The sequence below is a fragment of the Nerophis ophidion genome, linkage group LG17, assembly GCF_033978795.1.
Source record: "Nerophis ophidion isolate RoL-2023_Sa linkage group LG17, RoL_Noph_v1.0, whole genome shotgun sequence".
Taxonomy (NCBI): Eukaryota; Metazoa; Chordata; class Actinopteri; order Syngnathiformes; family Syngnathidae; genus Nerophis; species Nerophis ophidion.
The window spans coordinates 51,474,773-51,498,123 of NC_084627.1; the positions used below are offsets into that span (position 1 = coordinate 51,474,773).

The 23,351-nt window shown below is 41.5% G+C and overlaps 1 protein-coding gene across 1 annotated transcript in view; it reads left to right on the top strand.

The window, feature by feature from the left end:
• LOC133536558 (WD repeat-containing protein 7-like) overlaps positions 1-23,351 on the top strand; it is a 134,042-nt gene that overhangs the window by 49,306 nt on the left and 61,385 nt on the right. The window contains exons 13-15 of the mRNA XM_061877186.1: positions 7,088-7,206; positions 7,314-7,437; positions 22,331-22,444. Coding sequence (XP_061733170.1) covers positions 7,088-7,206; positions 7,314-7,437; positions 22,331-22,444 — 357 coding nt within the window. The remainder of the gene's footprint in view (positions 1-7,087; positions 7,207-7,313; positions 7,438-22,330; positions 22,445-23,351) is intronic.

The window sequence follows — 23,351 nt, forward strand, 5'->3', positions numbered from 1 at the left end:
CCATAAAGTATCGAAACTGTACAAAAAGAAAACTGGAACCAATTACGGTTATGAATTAGTGTGTTCTGTGCATAGTGTGACGGACTAATGTCTAATTCCTAGGGGTGTAACGGTACGTGTATTTGTATTGAACCGTTTCGGTACCAAACGAGTTTCCACATGGACATATTAAGTAGCGCACCGCAGGTTGTGTAAACAATGCAAAGCGAGGCAGGCTAGCAGCGACCGGGCTAGGACAACATGCAAAAGCCAGAGCTGGAAGACCATCCTGCCTCGTTAAGATCTCCCGTTTGGGAACACTTTGGCTGCGCGATGCGATACAACAATGGAGGACGGAGGTTTGCCGACATTGTTCAGCAGCAGTAGTGTAGGCTTCTGCCAACACGTCAAACATGTTAACTCCTTTGAAGCGGCACCACCGCATTCAAGAAGCCTCTCCTCGGCGAGTCAGGCAGGGCTGAAGCTACAACAAATGTTTTTATAGCAGCAGATTTTAGACCATCCATCCATTTTCTACCGCTTGTCCTGTTCAGGGTCGCAGGGGGTTGTTGTATTGCATTAAAAACTAGATTTTGACCCACTTCTATGGTGGAAGAACAATAAGCCCATATATCCTCTTACTGCCAAATTAGCCAGGCTGGGGGGGTGTTGATGATCGTGGACCCCGACTTAAACAAGTTGAAAAACTTATTGGGGTGTTACCATTTAGTGGTCAATTGTACAGAATATGTACTGTACTGTGCAATCTACTAATAAAAGTCTCAATCAATCAATCCAAAAAAGCTCTTTATATGTTGAAAGGTTTTGTTAAGAAACCATTAAGAAAAAATTTGAAAAAGAATTTGACCTTTGCAAGCTCATTATACTATTGGCTAAGTTTTATATTCATAAATGTAAGTTTCTCAATACCCGACCTGTTTTTTGTGCCTTTAAAAAAGATTTAGAACTCTACATTAAAACACTCTACCTCTAACAAGCAAAAAGATGTGAAAACGATGATGCTGTGTTCCAAATTTAAGTTATTTACTGAGATTGAGTGAGCCCATGGCTTTGCACTTTGTTTATTTTATATATATATATATAATTTTTTGCATTCTATTTGAGTTACTTTGAATTTACAACCCCCTGGCGCTGTTTTGTACGGTTTTTATACTGTTTTGTACTGTTTTTGTACTTACTTTGATTATTATTTTCAACTGTTTGTAAATGTTGAAATTTATAAATAAACGTTTATTGAAAAAAGAATGAAAAAAAGTGCGCAGTTAATCATGTGACCGCCTGGCTCTGTTTGATTGGTGAAACGGAGTCAAACGTCACCAGTGACCGCATTTGATTGGTGAAACGGTGTCAAACGTCACCAGTGACTGCATTTGATTGGTGAAACGGAGTCAAACGTCACCAGTGACTGCATTTGATTGGTGAAACGGTGTCAAAGGTCACCAGTGACTGCATTTGATTGGTGAAACGCAGGCATGTGATAGATCCTACTTTGAAGGTCTGTCTGACAAACCAAAACAAACAAAGCGTGCATTAACAGATCGATAAAAATCAGTAGCGAGTAGCGAGGTGAATGTAGATAAATGGAGCTGAGTAAAAGTAGCGTTTCATATCTATAAATATACTCAAGCAAAAGTAAAAGTATTTTGCATTAAAACTACTCTTAGAAGTACAATTTATCCCAAAAGTTACTCAAGTAGATGTAACGGAGTAAATGTAGGGCGTTACTACCCACCTCTGCATGTATGAAAGAGGCCTGGGTCAGATTTCTGAAAGTTGGAATTAAAATAAAAATTTTAGATACATGTCAGATATGGGCAACAACATTACATTTACTTGAAGTGTGAATAAAGACCAACCTGTTACTGTAGTTAAAATTTAGGTAAAAATTCCGACTTACTAAAACTTGACTTAGATAGCAGTTGGACCGGAACTCATCAGTAGTCCAAGGACCACCTGTGTGTATAAAACACTTAAAAATGTTGCATCCAAGTACATGTTTTCAAAATTCTCATCCTAGTGCAACTGTAGCCCAAACTTGTCTTGAGAGGATTTGTTTGAGAGTGCATTGACCACAAACCTGTCTTTTATTAGCACGTGTGCTGTGTCTTTGTCCCTTTTGGTGTCTTGTCTTCTTTCTTGCTGGAGGACTTTGGAATGTTTACATGTTTCACTTTATTTTTGATGCCCAGGGTGTTTGCACGACATTTTCACTTGACAGTGTCAGCAATAATTATTGATGATATGCTGAACTGTTTTACATACCGTAGCAAACTAACTGTTTCTTCATCGGTGCTTTGGTTCTAGATGGAGAAAGGCCATCAGTCATTTTGAAAAATGATTCACTGGGCTTTTTAAGTCATGTGACTTCTAGTTTCTGTGATTATGTATTTTTTTTTTGTTGCAACATAAATGACCAAGCATACATATGGAGCCATATGTAATAGTTTCATGCCAAGTCATCATTTAATGGCCCTGGTATGTCAACAGGAATTAACATATCATGTTCTTTTTGAATACCACTACAACTGAGCCGGGATATGCTCATTTCAAAATTAGATTTACAGCTCCGAAATCTTGTTATTGTTGTCATTTTGATGTCCCGCCCTCTACCATTTGACCAATTGAAAAGTCTGTGAGTGTGTCACACTAAGTTTGACTGTTACTTACCACCCTCTTCGTCTGGCTACTGCCACTGGTAAAGTTACTAAACATGTCAGACATTAGTAAATATAAAAGGCGTCCTTACGATTCTCAAATTATTCATGACAAAGACAGAAACATCAAACAATCAATCAATCAATGTTTATGTATATAGCCCTAAATCACAAGTGTCTCAAAGGGCTGCACAAGCCACAACGACATCCGTCACATAAGGGCAAGGAAAAACTCACAACTCAGTGGGATGTTAATGTGAATAACTATGAGAAAGCTTGGAGAGGGCCGCAGATGTGGGTGATTCCCCCCAGGGGAGACCAGATGCAATGGACGTAAAGTGGGTCTAGCATAATATTGTGAGAGTCCAGTCTATAGTGGATCTAACATAATAGTGAGAGAGTCCAGTCCATAGTGGATCTAACATAATATTGTGAGAGTCCAGTCCATAGTGGATCTAACATAATAGTGTGAGAGTCCAGTCCATAGTGGATCTAACATAATAGTGTGAGAGTCCAGTCCATAGTGGATCTAACATAATAGTGAGAGAGTCCAGTCCATAGTGGATCTAACATAATAGTGAGAGAATCCCGTGCATAGTGGATCTAACATAATAGTGAGAGTCCAGTCCATAGTGGATCTAACATAATAGTGAGAGTCCAGTCCACAGTGGATCTAACATAATAGTGAGAGTCCAGTCCATAGTGGATCTAACATAATAGTGAGAGTCCAGTCCATAGTGGATCCAACATAATAGTGAGAGTCCAGTCCATAGTGGATCTAACATAATAGTGAGAGTCCAGTCCATAGTGGATCTAAAATAATAGTGTGAGAGTAATCTAGTCCATAGTGGATCTAACATAATAGTGAGAGAGTCCAGTCCATAGTGGATCTAACATAATAGTGAGAGAGTCCAGTCCATAGTGGATCTAACATAATAGTGAGAGTCCAGTCCATAGTGGATCTAACATAATAGTGTGGGAGTCCAGTCCATAGTGGATCTAACATAATAGTGTGAGAGTCCAGTCCATAGTGGATCTAACATAATATTGTGAGAGTCCAGTCCATAGTGGATCTAACATAATAGTGTGAGAGTCCAGTCCATAGTGGATCTAACATAATAGTGTGAGAGTCCAGTCCATAGTGGATCTAACATAATAGTGTGAGAGTCCAGTCCATAGTGGATCTAACATAATAGTGAGAGTCCAGTCCATAGCGGATCTAACATGATAGTGAGAGTCCAGTCCACAGTGGATCTAACATAATAGTGAGAGTCCAGTCCATAGCGGATCTAACATGATAGTGAGAGTCCAGTCCACAGTGGATCTAACATAATAGTGAGAGTCCAGTCCATAGTGGATCTAACATAATAGTGAGAGTCCAGTCCATAGTGGATCTAACATAATAGTGAGAGAGTCCAGTCCATAGTGTATCTAACATAATAGTTGGAGAGTCCAGTCCATAGTGGATCAATAATAGTGTGGGAGTCCAGTCCATAGTGGATCCAACATAATCGTGAGAGTCCAGTCCATAGTGGATCTAACATAATAGTGAGAGTCCAGTCCATAGTGGATCTAACATAATAGTGTGAGAGACCAGTCCATAGTGGGGCCAGCTAGAGACCATCCCGAGCAGAGACAGGTCAGTACCACAGAGATGTCCCCAACAGATGCACAGGCGAGCGGTCCACCCCCCGGGTCCCGACTCTGTACAGCCAGCACTTCATCCATGGCCACCAGACCTTAGCAGAAAAGAAAAGAAACGGCAGATCAACTGGTCTAAAAAGGGGGTCTACTTAAAGTCTAGAGTATACAAATGAGTTTTAAGATGGAAAACTAATTGTGTTTTCTTGGATTCAGAATAATTTTGTGGTGGAACAGGTGAGTACAAGTCCTTTTACCGTGTGAATGTCAATTCTGTCAAACTTGAAATATATACAGTGTGTATATATTTCCTTTTTTGGAAATATATTTAAGCGGTAGAGGTAAGTTTATTCTGTGTCCTTTATAAAAACATTTTAATGTAAGTTATTTTCTTTGAATGAGCATCCATATCAAACAGACACATTTTACATCTAACTGTTGATATATGCTCTTCAGAAACCATATATTTGAACAATATATGTGAAAGTGTCAGGTGTTTGGTTTATGTTTAATGTCATCAATGCGCCTTTCATGTCAAGATGGATTTGTGTCTGGAAACAAACACGGGCACCGGCTATTGTTTTTACTCCTATTGTCACAGCTCATTGAAAGTCTTCAAGCAATGCTCTGTGGTTTTTATGTACTTTGCTTCAAATACATTCTTACTACATGGGTATTCAAGATTAGACCATTTCCATTGTCAAGTGCTATCAACAACACAATGTTACACAATCCTCCGTTTGTGTGTCATGTTTCTGATACTTTGGTTCTCCAAAATAATGACTAAAGTCTCACTCAGCCATTGCTAACAATGTCAGTAACTCTGCCAGTCATGTTAACACTATGTTGGAATTTAAGAATTGTATACTTGGTCTTGTGTGTGTCTGCATATGAGAACCTCACCACTGTCATGTAAACATGAGAATTTGACATTCAGAAGAACATTTTTTCAAAAATGAGATTTAGGGTTTCTAACACCTGGTTTATTTTTGCGATGACAATGCATGAAGCTTGTAAATAATAATGTTGGCCTCTGATTCTCATTCCCAGTAGAAATAATTATTTTTACCTCAACATGACCGCAGTGAGGTTCTGTATATGAATGTGCAGGTTTGACTTATAACTGTGTACAAACCCTGTTTCCATATGAGTTGGGAAATGGTGTTAGATGTAAATATAAACAGAATACAATGATTTGCAAATCCTTTTCAAGCCATATTCAGTTGAATATGCTACAAAGACAACATATTTCATGTTCAAACTCATAAACTTTTATTTTTTTTTTGTGCAAATAATGATTGACTTAGAATTTCATGGCTGCAACATGTGCCAAAGTAGTTGGGAAAGGGCATGTTCACCAATGTGTTACATCACCTTTTCTTTTAACAACACTCAGACGTTTGGGAACTGAGGAAACTAATTGTTGAAGCTTTGAAAGTGGAATTCTTTCCCATTCTTGTTTTATGTAGAGCTTCAGTCCTTCAACAGTCCGGGGTCTCCGCTGTCCTATTTTACGCTTCATAATGCGCCACACATTTTCCATGGGAGACAGGTCTGGACTGCAGGCGGGCCAGGAAAGTACCCGCACTCTGTTTATATGAAGCCACACTGTTGTAACACGTGCTGAATGTGGCTTGGCGTTGTCTTGCTGAAATAAGCAGGGGCGTCCATGAAAAAGATGGCAGCATATGTTATTCTAAAACCTGTATATACCTTTCAGCATTAATGGTGCCTTCACAGATGTGTAAGTTACCCATGCCTTGGGCACTAATGCACCCCCATACCATCACAGACGCTGGCTTTTCAACTTTGCGTCGATAACAGTCTGGATGGTTCGCTTCCCCCTTGGTCCGGATGACACAATGTCGAATATTTCCCCCAAAAATTTGAAATGTGGACTCATCAGACCACAGAACATTTTTCCACTTTGCATCAGTGCATCTTAGATTATCTCGGGCCCAGAGAAGCTGGCGGCGTTTCTGGATGTTGTTGATAAATGGCTTTTGCTTTGCATAGCAGAGCTTTAACTTGCACTTACAGATGTAGCGACAAACTGTATTTAGTGACAGTGGTTTTCTGAAGTGTTCCTTAGCCCATGTGGTGATATCCTTTAGGGATTGATGTCGGTTTTTGATACAGTGCCGTCTGAGGGATCAAAGGTCACGGTCATTGAATGTTGGTTTCTGGAGTGATTTCACCAGATTCTCTGAACCTTTTGATGATATTATGGAGCGTAGATGTTGAAATCCCTAAATTTCTTGCAATGTCACTCTGAGAAAGGTTGTTCTTAAACTGTTTGACTATTTGCTCACGCAGTTGTGGACAAAGGGGTGTACCTCGCCCCATCCTTTCTTGTCAAAGACAGCAGTTTTTGGGAAGCTGTTTTTATAGCCAATCATGGCACCCACCTGTTCCCAATTAGCCTGCACACCTGTAGGATGTTCCCAATAAGTGTTTGATGAGCATTCCTCCACTTTATCAGTATTTATTGCCACCTTTCCCAACTTCTTTGTCACGTGTTGCTGGCATCAAATTTAAAGTTAATGATTATTTGCCAAAAAATAAAGTTTATGAGTTTGAACATCAAATATGTTGTCTTTGTAGCATATTCAACTGAATATGGCTTGAAAAGGATTTGCAAATCATTGTATTCTGTTTATATTTACATCTAACACAATTTCCCAACTCATATGGAAACGGGGTTTGTATATACTGTATAGAATTATATCTATATATTTTTTCTAACCAGTCCTCTGCTTGCTGTGTCTTCTGTCACCCGTGTGTGTTTGCAGGTTGGAGCCAGCTGGCAGCCATGCATTGTGTTATGCTCCCTGACCTTCTGGGCCTCGATAAGTTCCGACCCCCTTTACTAGAGATGCTGGCAAGAAGATGGCAGGACCGTTGTCTGGAGGTAAAACAATGACTGCAGTTGTATCCAACAATCAAGCATTTACCACAACTGTTTTTAATGCCTACTTGAAAACCTTTGCACTTACTGAATCCACCGGACTCTTTTAGGTCCGAGAAGCATCCCAAGCTTTACTGTTGGCTGAGTTGAGAAGGATCGGTCAATCGGGGCGTAAGGACACTATTGATATGTGGGCTCCTTATCTCCCTCAATACGTGGACACAGTCAGCTCCCGTAAGTAGTCAAGGATTATGTTGCACACATATAATTGTGTCTGGTCTCAGAATAAAAACCTGCTCCCTTGAACGTCCAACACTTTGAAGAGAACACAGTGTAAAATGATTAGAGAAGGCAGATTTAGTCACATACATACAATCCTGTAGTTAATTATTACCATAAAGCTAATAAGGAGCATACAGTGCACCTCCTCAGATCAAAACACTCAATTCAGGGATGCATGGTCAATATCAATTATTTTCTCAAAGGAAATAATGGAAATAGAAATAAACTGTTCGATGTTTCAATATTCTTTAAGGGGAACTGCACTTTTTTTGGAATGTTCTCCATTGTTTACAATCGTAAAAGACATGACAACAGATGGAATTTGGAAAAAATAAAAGTGCCAAAGGGAGCTCTACTATCTCGCCCACAAAATCTGATAAATAACCATTCAAAAAGCGCCAACAATACTTTATTTACATTTTGTGACTGAACTAACCATGAACTCCTAGTCCGAGTCCATGGTTGTCGCCCGGAAAAGGGTGGAGTGCCGTCTCCGGGTTGGGGAGGAGACCCTGCCCCAAGTGGAGGAGTCCACTCCCTGTATGATCAGTGTCAGAGCTTGGTCCGCTTTGCAGTAAGTCGGACACGTTTCCAGTGAGGGTTGGACTCCGCCAAGGCTGTCCTTTGTCACCCATTCTGTTCAGAACTTTTATGGACAGAATTTCTAGGCACAGTCAAGACGTTAAGGGGATCTGGTTTGGTGACCGCAGGATTAGGTCTCTGCTTTTTGCAGATGATATGGTCCTGATGGCTTCATCTGGCAAGGATCTTCAGCTCTCACTGGATCGGTTCGCAGCCGAGTGTGAAGCTTCTGGGATGAGAATCAGCACCTCCAAGTCCGAGTCCATGGTTCTCGCCCGGAAAAGGGTGGAGTGCCGTCTCCGGGTTGGGGAGGAGACCCTGCCCCAAGTGGAGGAGTTCAAGTACCTAGGAGTCTTGTTCACGAGTGAGGGAAGAGTGGATGGTGAGATCGACAGGTGGATCGGTGCGGCGTCCTCAGTAATGCGGATGCTGTATCGATCCATTGTGGTGAAGAAGGAGCTGAGCCGGAAGGCAAAGCTCTCAATTTACCGGTCGATCTATGTTCCCATTCTCACTTACGGTCATGAGTTTTGGATTAAAGCCGCTGCTCCTCCACATGGAGAGGAGCCAGATGAGGTGGTTCGGGTGCCACCCAAAGGTTTTAAGTGCGCTTTACAGTCCGGAAAATACGTTACTAACATTATGTACCGTATTTTTCGGACCGCAGTTTTTTTTCATAGTTTGGCCGGGGGTGCGACTTATACTCCGGAGCGACTTATGTGTGAAATTATTCACACATTACCGTAAAATATCAAATAATATTATTTAGCTCATTCACGTAAGAAATTAGACGTATAAGATTTCATGGGATTTATGGATTAGGAGTGAGAGATAGTTTGATAAAGGTATAGCATGTTCTATATGTTATAGTTATTTGAATGACTCTTACCATAATATGTTCGGTTAACATAGCAGTTGCTTATTTATGCCTCATATAACCTACACTTATTCAGCCTGTTCTTCACTATTCTTTATTTAGTTTAAATTGCCTTTCAAATGTCTATTCTTGCTGTTGGGTTTTATCAAATAAATTTCCCAATAAAATGCGACTTATACTCCAGTGCGACTTGTATATGTTTTTTTTCCATCTTTTTTATGCATTTTCGGCCGGTGCGACTTATACTCCGGAGCAACTTATACTCTGAAAAATATGGTATATAAAACCCTAATGAATGTTTTTTATGGGCAGAATTGAACGGCTCCCATAGGCTCCATTGTGACTTTTGATCAAATGTATTTAATATTTAGAATGCATTAAAAAATCAGTTGTCATGTCTTTTATAGGGAAGGATAGGCAACATTTCCAAAAAAGGGAAGTTCCCCTTAAATGCTAATTTATAACAAAAAATAGGTAACCACTGTCAATAATTAACCAAAATACAGTAATCCACTCCTAACATGACAACCTCACAAATTCAAATGCAATTCAGATGCCGATGTGTCCTTCTATTTCGTTCTGGTGTTGTTTATTTTATTAACACCCAATGCTTTTTCCCCCCTGGTTAATTGCTGCATGCTTGGTTGATCAGTTGTTTAGCATGGTAGACTTTTATCAATGACTGCCTCAGTTCGCCTACAGCGCATTTTGTTCCGCATCTTTGTGTTTCTTCCCTTACTGTCTTTTCAACATCTCTGTATGCTTTATATCCCAATCTGTTCTATAGTTAGACTTTAGGATGAAAATGAATGTACATCTCTGTCTTATTTTACTAGAAACTGCCTAAAATGTCATGCGTCTCCTTGTGTGGATCTGTGTTCAAGCCTTGTAGTTGCTGAGGATGCTGTGGGGGGCGGGGGCGGTTTCTCAGGGGAACAGTTGTCATGGAAATGGGTACCAGTCAGTGTTGTGTTACCACAGCAGTACCGCAGGCAGGGGAGGTAGGGAAGTGATGGACGGGTGACCCCAGGGGAAGAGGGAGGACATATGGGGGAGGGAACGCTGAGGGTTAGATAGAGTGAGGTCACAGGGTCATTGAATTTGATCTGTACACAGCACAACAGGATTGAAACAGACGAACAAGATGGGTTCTCGTCCTGGAAATCCTGGATTATCATTGGAAATAACGTGTTTAAGTCTCTGGAAATGCGATTTGAACGTAAACCTGCACAAGCAGGTGTCTGCTGTTAACCTCCAGATATTGTCTTCCTCAACCCCTGTTGATCCTATGAAGTAGAGTTTGTCTGATTTATGTTCTGTAAATCATCCTGGTCCTCTCTAAAAGCGGCTTTTGTTTGATTCAGAGCTTTTGATTTCCATCCATCCATCCATCCATTTTCTACCGCTTATTCCCTTTCGGGGTTGCGGGGGGCGCTGGCGCCTATCTCAGCTACAATCGGGCGGAAGGCAGGGTACACCCTGGACAAGTCGCCACCTCATCGCAGGGCCAACACAGATAGACAGACAACATTCACACTCACATTCACACACTAGGGCCAATTTAGTGTTGCCAATCAACTTATCCCCAGGTGCATGTCTTTGGAGGTGGGAGGAAGCCGGAGTACCCGGAGGGAACCCACGCATTCACGGGGAGAACATGCAAACTCCACACAGAAAGATCCCGAGCCTGGATTTGAACCCAGGACTGCAGGACCTTCGTATTGTGAGGCAGACGCACTAACCCCTCTGCCACCGTGAAGCTTTTGATTTCCAGCATGCTTTATTAGCCTTAAACCTAGACCTTTTCTGCAGAGGGCACCATATAGAAAAAAATGAAGAATATATATAACGATTTCTTTTTGTGCATTAAAGCTGCTAAACCAATCTATTGCAGGTCAAATATATGCTAAAATACTGTGTCTGAGCAAAACACCTGAGTTTATTTTGTCAGGGGAAAAAGCTAGTTAGTGTAATTTCTAAAATATATCATTAATATTGAAATTAAGGCCCGTTAGTTAAAGTTCCAATGATTGTCACACACACACTAGATATGGTGAGATTATCCTCTGCATTTGACCCATCACCCTCACCCCTTAGGAGGTGAGGGGAGCAGTAAGCAGCAGCGGTGGCCGCGCCCAGGAATCATTTTTGGTGATTTAACCCCCAATCCCAACCCTTGATGCTGAGTACCAAGCAGGGAGGCAATGGGCCCCAATTTTGTAGTCTGTGGTATGACTCGGTCGGGGTTTGTACTCACGACCTACCGATCTCAGGTTATGAAGGTGTTTGTTACTACATTATTTATATATACTTGCAGTGTGTACATAAACATATTACAAATTGTTATGAAGATGTCTGTTACTACATTATATACACACTTGCAGGGTGTATTTGAAACATACAGGACTGTCTCAGAAAATTAGAATATTGTGATAAAGTCCTTCATTTTCTGTAATGCAACTAAAAACATGGAAATGTCATACATTCTGGATTCATTAAACATCAACTGAAATATTGCAAGCCTTTTATTATTTTTATATTGCTGATTATGGCATACAGCTTAAGAAAACTCAAAAATCCTAGCTCAAAAATTTGAATATTTCCTCTGACCAAGTATAAAAAAAGATTTATAACAGCAAAAATAAAATCAAAATATTTGAACATGTCAATTAATGCACTCAGTACATGGTTGGGAATCCTTTTGCAGGGATTACTGCATCAATGCGGCGTGGCATGGAGGCAATCGGCCTGTGGCATGGCTGAGGTGTTATGGATGCCCAGGATGCTTCAATAGCGGCCTTTAGCTCATTTGCATTATTGGGTCTGGTGTCTTTCAGCTTCTTCTTCACAATACCCCACAAATTCTCAATGGGGTTCAGGTCAGGGGAGTAGGCAGGCCAATGGAGGACAGTAATGCCATGGTCAGTAGACCAGTTACTGCTGGTTTGGGCACTGTGGGCATATAGCAACTTGAGAAAATTATTAAACTTAGATTATGTTGAAGGTGATATGGATTAGGGCTGGGTGACATGTCGTATTAAAGGTTCTCATAGTCATCATTGTCACCGATGTCCCACTGGGTGTGAGTTTTCCTTGCCCTTATGTGGGCCTAGCGAGGATGTCGTAGTGGTTTGTGTTGTGGTTTGTGCAGCCCTTTGAGACACTAGTGATTTAGGGCTATATAAGTAAACATTGATTGATTGATTGATTGATATACCAGATCATGCTGGAAAATGAAATCAGACATTGGATTTTAGAGCATGTAGTACTCTCTAGTAAATCTCTTGGTACAAAGCTGCATTGACTCTGGACTTGATTAAACCCAGTGGACCAATACCAGTGGCTCCCCAAACCATTGCTGACTGTGGGCACTTCACACTGGATTTCAAGCAACTTGGATTTTGCTCCTCTCCAGCCTTCCTCCAGACTCCAGTGCCTTGACATCCAAATGAAATACGAAACTTGCTTTTGTCTGAAAACAGGACTCTGGACCACTTTGCAACTGTCTAGTGCTTCTTTTCCATAGTCCAAGCCAGACGCTTCTTCCGTTGTCTTGAGTTCAGGGTCAATGCAGCTGTGTAGCAAGAGATTTTAGAGCACTGCATGCTTCCATCTGTTCAAAAGCTCTATGGCAGGGGTAGGGAACCTATGGCTCTAGAGCCAGGTGTGGCTCTTTTGATGACTGCATCTGGCTCTCTGATAAACCTGAGCTGACATTGCTTAGCAAAATAAGTAATGAATAATTCCACTTGTAATCAAAGTGTTAAAAATAACGTTCAAAATATAAAACATTCTCATGCATTTGAATCCATCCATCCTTTTTTCTACCGCACTTGTTCCTGAAGTTGCATTAAGGTTAAGAAGTAATTTATTTATTATTGGTTAGTTTAGGGCTTGCCCTCCTGGGGGTTTTTCAGACCACCAAGCACCAACATGAGAACCTGTTTTAGGGTTACAATATTTTTTTTATCTTTCAATAAGTCTTTCAGTTGCTTTCCTGCAATTGTCTTTTTCTCTTTCATTCTTGCTCGCACTCTGGCTCCTGCCCCAACCCCGTCTCTCCTCCTGGCTGCTGCTTATAAACAGAGCGACAGGTGATTAGATAACAAGGCCCAGATGGGCCATCTATGCACCTGTCGCTGATTTCGAGGGCGGTCCTGGCAACACCCTGCTTCGCTGCAGTTCTGCAGACCACGCCCCCTCCACAGTTAGCTTCAGAATAACAATGTTATTACAAAGAATAAGAGACCTATTATACTCTAGAAATGTTAGTCCGGCTTAAAAATGCACGCGTTTAGTTGTGTTCAGTGTTGAAAAAAATATTATATGGTACGGAAATACATTTTAAAATATTTGGATTCTTGGCTTTTTGTCAGCCAAAAAGGTTCCCGACCCCTGATCTATGGAGAGGATGATGTTGATGGAGAAGGGGTGTGACGTTCATATGTTGTCAATATTCAGTGTTTTATTGTTCATTGTTAAAGTTGTAAATCCCACGTTCTTTATTTATATACATATACATTCTGGGTGTATCATTCAGTAAAAAAAAATTTAAGTTTTTTTCAGGCGGTTTGTTATAATGGTTTTTCGCATTCAATCAGACATTATTGTGAGATTTTGTATTAGTGTTCCTAAAAATAGATACCGGCCCCCCAGACACATTTTACTGCCCATCACTGACTAATGTATTGCCTTGAATTGCCGCCAGGGCGCTAATTAATTTAAAACTTCTCCTTACCCCGGCGCTTACCAAAGGCATGCTGTAAATATAGGCCTGCGCTTAAAAATTTGAGTGTGATGTAAGGATACCATCATGAAAAGCACATTTAATAAAAAAAACGTTATTATGGTCTTACCTTTACTTATAAATGAAGTCCATGTGCAGCTCCTTCTGATCAAAAGCATCGATAACTTGTTTATAGAAGTCTTCCTTATCTTTCTTCAGTTTTAAAAGTCTCTCTGTCTCGATGGAGATCTTCCTTTATTACCTCCTGCTTCGATTGAAAGTCCAGTTTAGAAAACAGTTTTATTTTAGATATGTAATCCTCCATGTTAAAAGTGCAAGCGAGAGGAAAAAATAAAGGATCGCTGCTCACTCTTGCTGCTTGTTGTCACTTCTTCTGCAGCCGAGTAGTCGCAAGAAGGATCACTAGCGCCCTCTACCACCAGGAGGCGGGAGTCATTTAATGACTCATATTTGACACACGCAGCTACGGTATAAGAATAAAACATAGCTGCTTACTGTTCTTTTTAGCATATTCAATAGCTTGGACCTTAAATCCTACTGAATAGCTCTTAATCTTCTTCCCTTTATGCGATTTCAAATGATTGAAATCAGCCTCCTCCATTTTGAAAATGATGACAGGTGAAGTGTCACTCGTGACGGGACGTGTTTGACCCTGTGGAAATTCTTGGCATATGCTAATTATTTGGTGAAATGAGTTTGACCCGGCGGAAATTCTTGACATGCGCTAATAAAAATAATATTTTGCGAAACGAGTTTGCCCCGGCGGAAATTCTGAGCCGGCGGTAACGCTAAGCATGCGCTAATTATTTTGCGAATCGAGTTTGACCCTGTAGTAATTCTAGGCAGGCACATACTATATACCCGGCGGCAATTCAAGGAAATACGGTAATTAAAACATGAACATGCGACCTCGCTCATGCTTCACCCCAAATGACATAAAAACAAACGTTGGTCATCAGGAGGATGTAGTTTGGATGAAACATCACCTTTGTGTTGTTCTTAATATCGGGTGAGTGTAGCATGAGTGGACTTGCAGATTGTTGACAGACACAATTGTCAAGATGTGGTGAATACCACTGCTGCACACCCTTCTTCCCAAAGTCTCTCCACACATATGACAGCCCCCAGCTCTCTTGTCTCTCTGTCAGAACCTCCAGTCCAGTTTAACAGTGGCTGCTGTTTGAAGCCAAACACTGATATTAATCAATTGGCTTTCAGTGCAGGGAAATGTCAACTAGTCAGGGTTATTCCCGCCATGGCAGCGTCCATTGCTACCCACGTACAGATGCACACGGCTGACCTTTTAGAGCTCCTCAGGATTTAAAAAGATATATTTACCACCTGGTTTAAAGGATTATTTAGATAAAATCAAGCTTTCTTCTCTCTCTCCATTGCTTGTGTGTGTATATATTTTTTTAAATAATACTTGTGCTGGTGTTAATGCTTTCTTAGTTTGGGAGGAGGATTTATACATTTTGTGTCTCTTTAAGGGCAAGCCTGGAGCAAGAATAGACTGCGTTTAGATCTCTAGAAGCACTGTGCCTGGAAGCAGAGGAAACAGCAAGGCTGGCAGGTCCCCATTATTTGCGTAAAAATAATTGACTATATTGACTATAATGATTATAATAAAGCATTTTGACGTTTATCGTGTCAGCCTCTTTTTAATTGGTATCTTGTCTTTTTATACAACTACAACAGAACTACCGTATTACCCGGACTATAAGGCGCACTTAAAATCTCAACACTCAACAGTGCGCCTTATAACCCGGTGCGCCTAATGTACGGAATAATTCTGGTTTTGCTTACCGACCTCAAAGCAATTTTATTTGGTACATGCTGTAATGATAAGTGTGACCAGTAGATGGCAGTCAAACATAAGAGATACGCGTAGACTGCACTACGATGGCAATATGACTCGAGTAAACAACACCAACATTTCATATGTTCCATTGAAAATATGGAAAATTACACACTGTGCTCAAAAATTCATCAGAATGTTTTAGTACGACTTTGGTAAGCTATGAAGCCACACTACTTGATGGATTGTCGGCGCATTAAACATACAAGTTTTTTTATGGTGTGTGACATACAATATAGGGTTTTGTTTTCGCAATGTTATCAAAAGCAACATTTCTTACCTTATGGTACCTGCTGATCTGTATTTGGGATCTGCATAAATCCGGAAAAATTGCGCGCGTCCGCCTTTGTAGTCCGTCTATGGCAATATGACTCGAGTAAACAACACCAACATTTTATATGTTCCATTGAAAATATGGAAAATTACACACTGTGCATAAATCCGGAAAAATTGCGCGCGTCCGCCTTTGTAGTCCGTGTTCCGTAGTCGATAAGCTTCTTCTTTTTCTCTATCTTCTTGTTATGTGACATTCATCCTCCGCTGTTGCCATTTCTAATATAAATTTGTGTAAAGTTCTTACTCATATCTGTCAGTAAACTCGCCATCAAAGCTCTAAAACATACCGGTGTAGTGAGTTTACATTATTCTCCCAAGGAACTTTATGTCATGTCTTTGTGATCAGGTTTTGTATGGTTCTGTTCTGTTGGTTTTTTGGGCTCTTAGTAGCTGTTTACGCTCCCTTGTTTTTTCACCATGACGACCATTAGTTACACTTTTTTACGTGTTCAAGACTCACGCAGCTGATTTGTTTGGACTCACGCACCTGTCAGTAATCACATTGCTATTATTTAAGCAATAGTTGCCAGGTAGTTGGCCTGGCGACATCTCCCTTGATGTACTTTTGATACCCCTGACGTTATCCATGCTAGGTTTTTTTTAGTTCATGTCTCATGTCCTAAGTTGTTTTTGCCTGTGTCTTGTGCGCGCCTTTTGTTTGGTACTTTTTGAGTGATTAATTAAATCTTGTTATTTCCTTCATGCCTTGTCCAGTCCAGTCGCTTTGCACCATGGGAAAACAAACCACGCCATAGTCCAAGTCTTGACACTTTAGTTATTGGAGAGTTCCGGTCGGACGGTTGTTCACGGGACACATTTCCGGCGGTGTTGTTGTCACCCACATCTGCAGTCCTCTCCAAGGCTTCTCATTGTCATCCAACTGGGTTGGGTTTTTCCTTGCCCTGACTTGGGATCTGAACCGAGGATGTTGTTGAAGCCTGTGCAGCCCTTTGAGACACTTGTGATTTAGGGTTATATAAATAAACATTGATTGATTTTTTTTTACCGCAAATGAAAATCGGCTCAAAATGTCGGTTGTTGGCTCCCACTCATCCATCAGTTTTCTTCCGCTTGTCCCTTACGGGGTGGCGGGGGTGCGGGAGCCCCCTTGATTACTAAAATATCGGTGAATAAAACATATCGGTCGATCTGTAATCTATGTAGCCGATATTTAAACAGCTCGCTAGAACAGCTGTAGCTGCCAACTCCTGGCCGGGCGGACATGCTACAAACTGCAACAATAATAGTCGGTTGTGAGGCTTTAATCTTTGGGGTGGAGGGTTTCCGGCACTGCAGGGGGGAGGAGAGCGAGTAATGGAAGCCCAGGAGAGAGTGCATAAGGCGGGGCAGGTGGGGGGGGGACAAGGGGGACGAGTTAACCTCAAATAACCACCGATATTCCCACACACTTGATTAGGCAAAAATCACCAGCAATTTTCACAGCCGTGAGCACAGACAATTTCCCCTTTTTTAAAAGCAGGCGTTGCAGCTGTTTCTTTGATCACTGAACAGTAATCATGTTCCTCTTTGTCAGCACAGTTGTGTTTGTCTTTTTACCTCCTAGTGTCCTCCTTTGCACTGCATTCTTTAAACAAATCTGGTGGGTGCTTCAAATTCTAAAATGGTGACAAAACTAATAAATACAAACCCTGTTTCCATATGAGTTGGGAAATTGTGTTAGATGTAAATATAAACAGAATACAATGATTTGCAAATCCTTTTCAAGCCATATTCAGTTGAATATGCTACAAAGACAACATATTTCATGTTCAAACTCATAAACTTTTTTTTTTTTGCAAATAATCATTAACTTTAGAATTTGATGCCAGCAAATGTGACAAAGAAGTTGGGAAAGGTGGCAATAAATACTGATAATCTGGAACATCCCACAGGTGTGCAGGCTAATTGGGAACAGGTGGGTACCATGATTGGCTATAAAAAACAGCTTCCCAAAAAATGCTCAGTCTTTCACAAGAAAGGATGGGGCGAGGTACACCCCTTTGTCCACAACTGTGTGAGCAAATAGTCAAACAGTTTAAGAACAACCTTTCTCAAAGTGACATTGCAAGAAATTTAGGGATTTCAACATCTTCGCTCCATAATATCATCAAAAGGTTCAGAGAATCTGGAGAAATCACTCCACGTAAGCGGCATGGCCGGAAACCAACATTGAATGACCGTGACCTTCCATCCGTCAGAAGCCACTGTATCAAAAACCGACATCAATCTCTAAAGGATATCACCACATGGGCTCAGGAACACTTCAGAAAAACCACTGTCACTAAACACAGTTTGTCGCTACATCTGTAAGTGCAAGTTAAAGCTCTACTATGCAAAGCGAAAGCCATTTATCAACAACATCCATAAACGTCGCCGGCTTCTCTGGGCCCAAGATCATCTAAGATAGACTGATGCAAAGTGGAAAAGTGTTCTGTGGTCTGAAGAGTCCACATTTCAAATTGCTTTTGGAAATATTCAACATGGTGTCATCCGGACCAAAGGGGAAGCGAACCATCCAGACTGTTATCGACGGAAAGTTGAAAAGCCAGCATCTGTGATGGTATGGGGGGTGCATTAGTGCCCAAGGCATGGGTAACTTACACATCTGTGAAGGCACCATTAATGCTGAAAGGTACATACAGGTTTTGGAGCAACATATGCTGCCATCTAAGTGCCGTCTTTTTCATGGACGCCCCTGCTTATTTCAGCAAGACAATGCCAAGCCACATTCAGCACGTGTTACAACAGCGTGGCTTTGTAAAAAAAGAGTGCGGGTACTTTCCTGGCCCGCCTGTGTTCCAGACATGTCTCCCATGGAAAAATGTGCGGTGCATTATGAAGCGTAAAATAGGACAGCGGAGACCCCGGACTGTTGAAGGACTGAAGCTCTACATAAAACAAGAATGGGAAAGAATTCCACTTTCAAAGCTTCAACAATTAGTTTTCCTCAGTTCCCAAACGTTTGAGTGTTGTTAAAAGAAAAGGTGATGTAACACAGTGGTGAACATGCCCTTTCCCAACTACTTTGGCACGTGTTGCAGTCATGAAATTATAAGTTAATTATCCATCCATCCATCCATTTTTTACCGCTTATTCCCTTTCGGGGTCGCGGGGGGCGCTGGCGCCTATCTCAGCTACAATCGGGCGGCAGGCGGGGTACACCCTGGACAAGTCGCCACCTCATCACAGGGCCAACACAGATAGACAGACAACATTCACACACTAGGGACCATTTAGTGTTGCCAATTAACCTATCCCCAGGTGCATGTCTTTGGAAGTGGGAGGGGCCTATCCCCAGGTGCATGTCTTTGGAAGTGGGAGGAAGCCGGAGTACCCGGAGGGAACCCACGCATTCACGGGGAGAACATGCAAACTCCACACAGAAAGATCCCGAGCCTGGATTTGAACCCAGGACTGCAGGAACTTTGTATTGTGAGGCAGACGCACTAACCCCTCTTCCACCGTGAAGCCCTAAGTTAATTATTATTTGCAAAAAAAATAAGTTTATGAGTTTGAGCATCAAATATGTTGTCTTTGTAGCATATTCAACTGAATATGGCTTGAAAAGGATTTGCAAATCATTGTATTCTGTTTATATTTACATCTAACACAATTTCCCAACTCATATGGAAATGGGGTTTGTAATAAATATAACAGTGAAGATCACTACATTAATACACTTCTAAACCCAGATGGTCCACTTTATGTTTTACTCCAAAAGGAAGTATATGTTTTGAATAGAGGAAGGGTGCAATGGAGGAGGAGGAGGAGGAGGAGGAAAAGGTCTGAGGGGTTAACAAGGCATGCTGGGAGTTATGTGTCATGGCTGACATGACAAGCTTGACCTTGGAGCAGGATAGAATACCTTCTTCTCCCTCTTCCCTGCCATCCATCCTAACCCCCTCAAACCCTGTCATCCCCTTCTGCTGTGCACCTTTCTCTTGCTCCCTCTGCAACTACTTCACTTTGCAGGTGTGGACTTATACATCATAGGCTTGATTGGCGTGTTTTTTTTAACAGTGAGAAAAGTAATGGTGGTTTGTGCCAGCAGATCTACATTTCTGCCAGTGTCAGCTCGGTGTGTGAATTGGTGTTGTCCCGGTACCAATATTTTGGTACTTTTTTGTACTTTTCTAAATAAAGGGGATCACAAAAAAAATCATTATTGGCTTTATTTTAACAAAATAATCTTACGGTACCTTAAACATCCATCCATCCATCCATTTTCTACCGCTTGTCACTTTTGTGGTCGTTGGGGTCGCTGGAGCCTATCTCAGCTGCATTCGGGCGGTAGGCGGGGTACACCCTGGACAAGTCACAACCTCATCGCAGTACATGCAATGTTGTCCTTAAATAAAATGTTGAACATACAAGACAACTTGTAATTTAGTAGTAAGTAAACAAACAAAGACTCCTAATTAGTCTGCTGACATATGCAGTAACATATTGTCATTTATCAGTCTATCATGTTGTCAACATTATTAAGGACAAGTGGTAGAAAAATTATTATTAATCCACTTGTTCATTTATTGTTAATATCAGCTTATTTTCTGTTTTAACATGTTCTATCTACATTTCTGTTCAAATGTAATAATCACTTATTCTTCTCTTCTTCCATACTTTACATTAGTTTTGGATGATACCACAAATTTGGGTATCAATCCGATACCAAGTCGTTACAGGATCAGACATTGGTCATGTTCAAAGTCCTCATGAGTCCAAGTACATATTTCCTGACTTTATTAACACACTTTATTAACGGGAAGAGCTAGACGAAGTGGCTGGAGATAGGGAAGTCTGGGCTTCCCTGCTTAGGCTGCTGCCCCCGCGACCCGACCTCGGATAAGCGGAAGCGGAAGATGATGGATGGATGGATGGATTTATTAACACAATAGAATATAATAGAAACATAAAGATCTTCAGCTCTCACTGGATCAGTTTGCAGGCCGAGTACGAGCGACCGGGATGAGAATCAGCACCTCCAAGTCCGAGTCCATGGTTCTCGGCCCGGAAAAGGGTGGATTGCCTAACAGCCTCGTGGTAAAAGCTGTTGGTGAGTCTGGTGGTGCGAGAGCGGAGGCTCTTGTATCTTCTTCCAGAGGGTTGACAAAAACTCTAACGAACAAAATACCGCACGGTCTGGAGAGCGAGAGGTCGCTGCCGCTCTACACGCGCCGCCATCGTTTTTGTGTCACACCAGATAGCACAGATAACAGATAGCACACCTTTGGCACGAATTAGAACGGAGACTGCGAGCCAGACCTTCTTGACCAACGTCAGTGTGTGACCTCACCAATGCGCTTCTGGAAAGAATGGTGGAAAGTTCCCTTAAACACACTCTGCAACCTTGTGGACAGCCTTCCAGAAGAGTTGAAGGTGCAATAGCTGCAAAATGTGGACTGACGTCATATTGAACCCTTTGGGTTAGGAATGGGTTGGCACTTCAAGTTCATATTCTAATTAGGTGGCCAAATACTTTTGGCAGTATAGTGTATTTCCTTATTTATTTTTCAAATGAGAAAGGCCATTTTGAGTGAGTTGTTTACGTGCGTGCATGCACTCCATGTGTTTCATGTCTGCAAAGATCATTTGCCCTAATTGAATCTGGAAAGGGAGCCTCGTTAATGCAAAACATTGCTCCACCTTCATATTCATCACACCGAAGCAATTGCTTTTTATTAGGTTCCAATTACATTTTTATCACTGGAATGTATGCAGCGAGGGTTGTGTATCAGCCCTCCGTCAGTGTGTGTTCATGTTTGGAATGCAGAGCTCTGCAGAGTCGCAATATTGAACGAGTTCATGGGAACATGGAGCCCTATGTCAGCTGGAAGGAATCGCTGTAATTAAAAATGTTTTCATTATTGTTTTCTATCAAGGCATATAATGTGATTATTCGGAGATGTAATTATATAACCGCTGATTTGTCTATTTTAACTCAAATTACAATTTTGTTAATTTGTATCAGTCCACGTAATGCAATCACGCTGTTTTACTGTTGTAATCATTTGTACTTATCGCTTCGTCTCCTTTTCTCTTATCAAATTAACATACGGGGATGATTTGATTATTGTTTTCTTGCGCTCTGATTCCGGTTGTGTGTGAGTCTTTGTGTAATTCATTAATTAGTCTGTTTAAGCAGAGATTAGCCCAGCATCAGCTCTGTGACTCCATTCACGGGGGGAGAATCGTTCATTAAGGCGGGCTAATGAAAAGCAGGGTTAATTGGCAATGGCGTGATAAGACTTAAATGACGGCACTAAATGAAGCGTGCATGTTTGCATGGGTGTGGGCTTCCATTAATCCTCTTGATAACGAGGAAGTCCAATAAACCTTTATTAGCTGCCTAACCAGGACAATAAGAATCAATGCAAAACACAGGACTCGCACAAACTGTCACAATTCAGGATTCTGCATTTTAATGAGGTGTTCCTCTATCACACAGCTGGGACAACCACAGAACCCTCAACTCCAGCCCTCCCCCCGGCTGAAGCTCAACCACTGGAGGCCAAGGCACCCGAGGAGGAAATGGACGTCACGGATGATGACATCACTGCAGGTACTCCTCAGTAATCCTCTAAATATTACAAAACGTCCGAGCAGACGTGATATGTATGAATGTGTAAGTTTTGTACAAACCCCGTTTCCATATGAGTTGGGAAATTGTGTTAGATGTAAATATAAACAGAATACAATGATTTGCAAATCCTTTTCAAACCATATTCAGTTGAATATGCTACAAAGACAACATATTTGATGTTCAAACTCATAAACTTTATTTTTTCTTTGCAAATAATAATTAACTTAGAATTTCATGGCTACAACATGTCCCAAAGTAGTTGGGAAAGGGCATGTTCACCACTGTGTTACATCACCTTTTCTTCTAACAACACTCAATAAATGTTTGGGAACTGAGGAAACTAATTGTTGACGCTTTGAAAGTGGAATACTTTCCCATTCTTGTTTTATGTAGAGCTTCAGTCGTATTTTACGCTTCATTATGTGCCACACATTTTTGATGGGAGACATGCCTGGACTGCAGGCGGGCCAGGGAAGTACCTGCACTCTTTTTTTTTTTTTTTTCACAAAACCACGCTGTTGTAACACGTGCTGAATGTGGCTTGGCATTGTCTTGCTGAAATAAGCAGGGGCGTCCATGAAAAAGACAGCGTTTAGATGGCAGCATATCCATCCATCCATCCATCATCTTCCGCTTATCCGAGGTCGGGTCGCGGGGGCAGCAGCCTAAGCAGGGAAGCCCAGACTTCCCTATCTCCAGCCACTTCGTCTAGCTCTTCCCGGGGGATCCCGAGGCGTTCCCAGGCCAGCCGGGAGACATAGTCTTTCCAACGTGTCCTGGGTCTTCCCCGTGGCCTCCTACCAGCTGGACGTGCCCTAAACACATCCCTAGGGAGGCGTTCGGGTGGCATCCTGACCAGATGCCCGAACCACCTCATCTGGCTCCT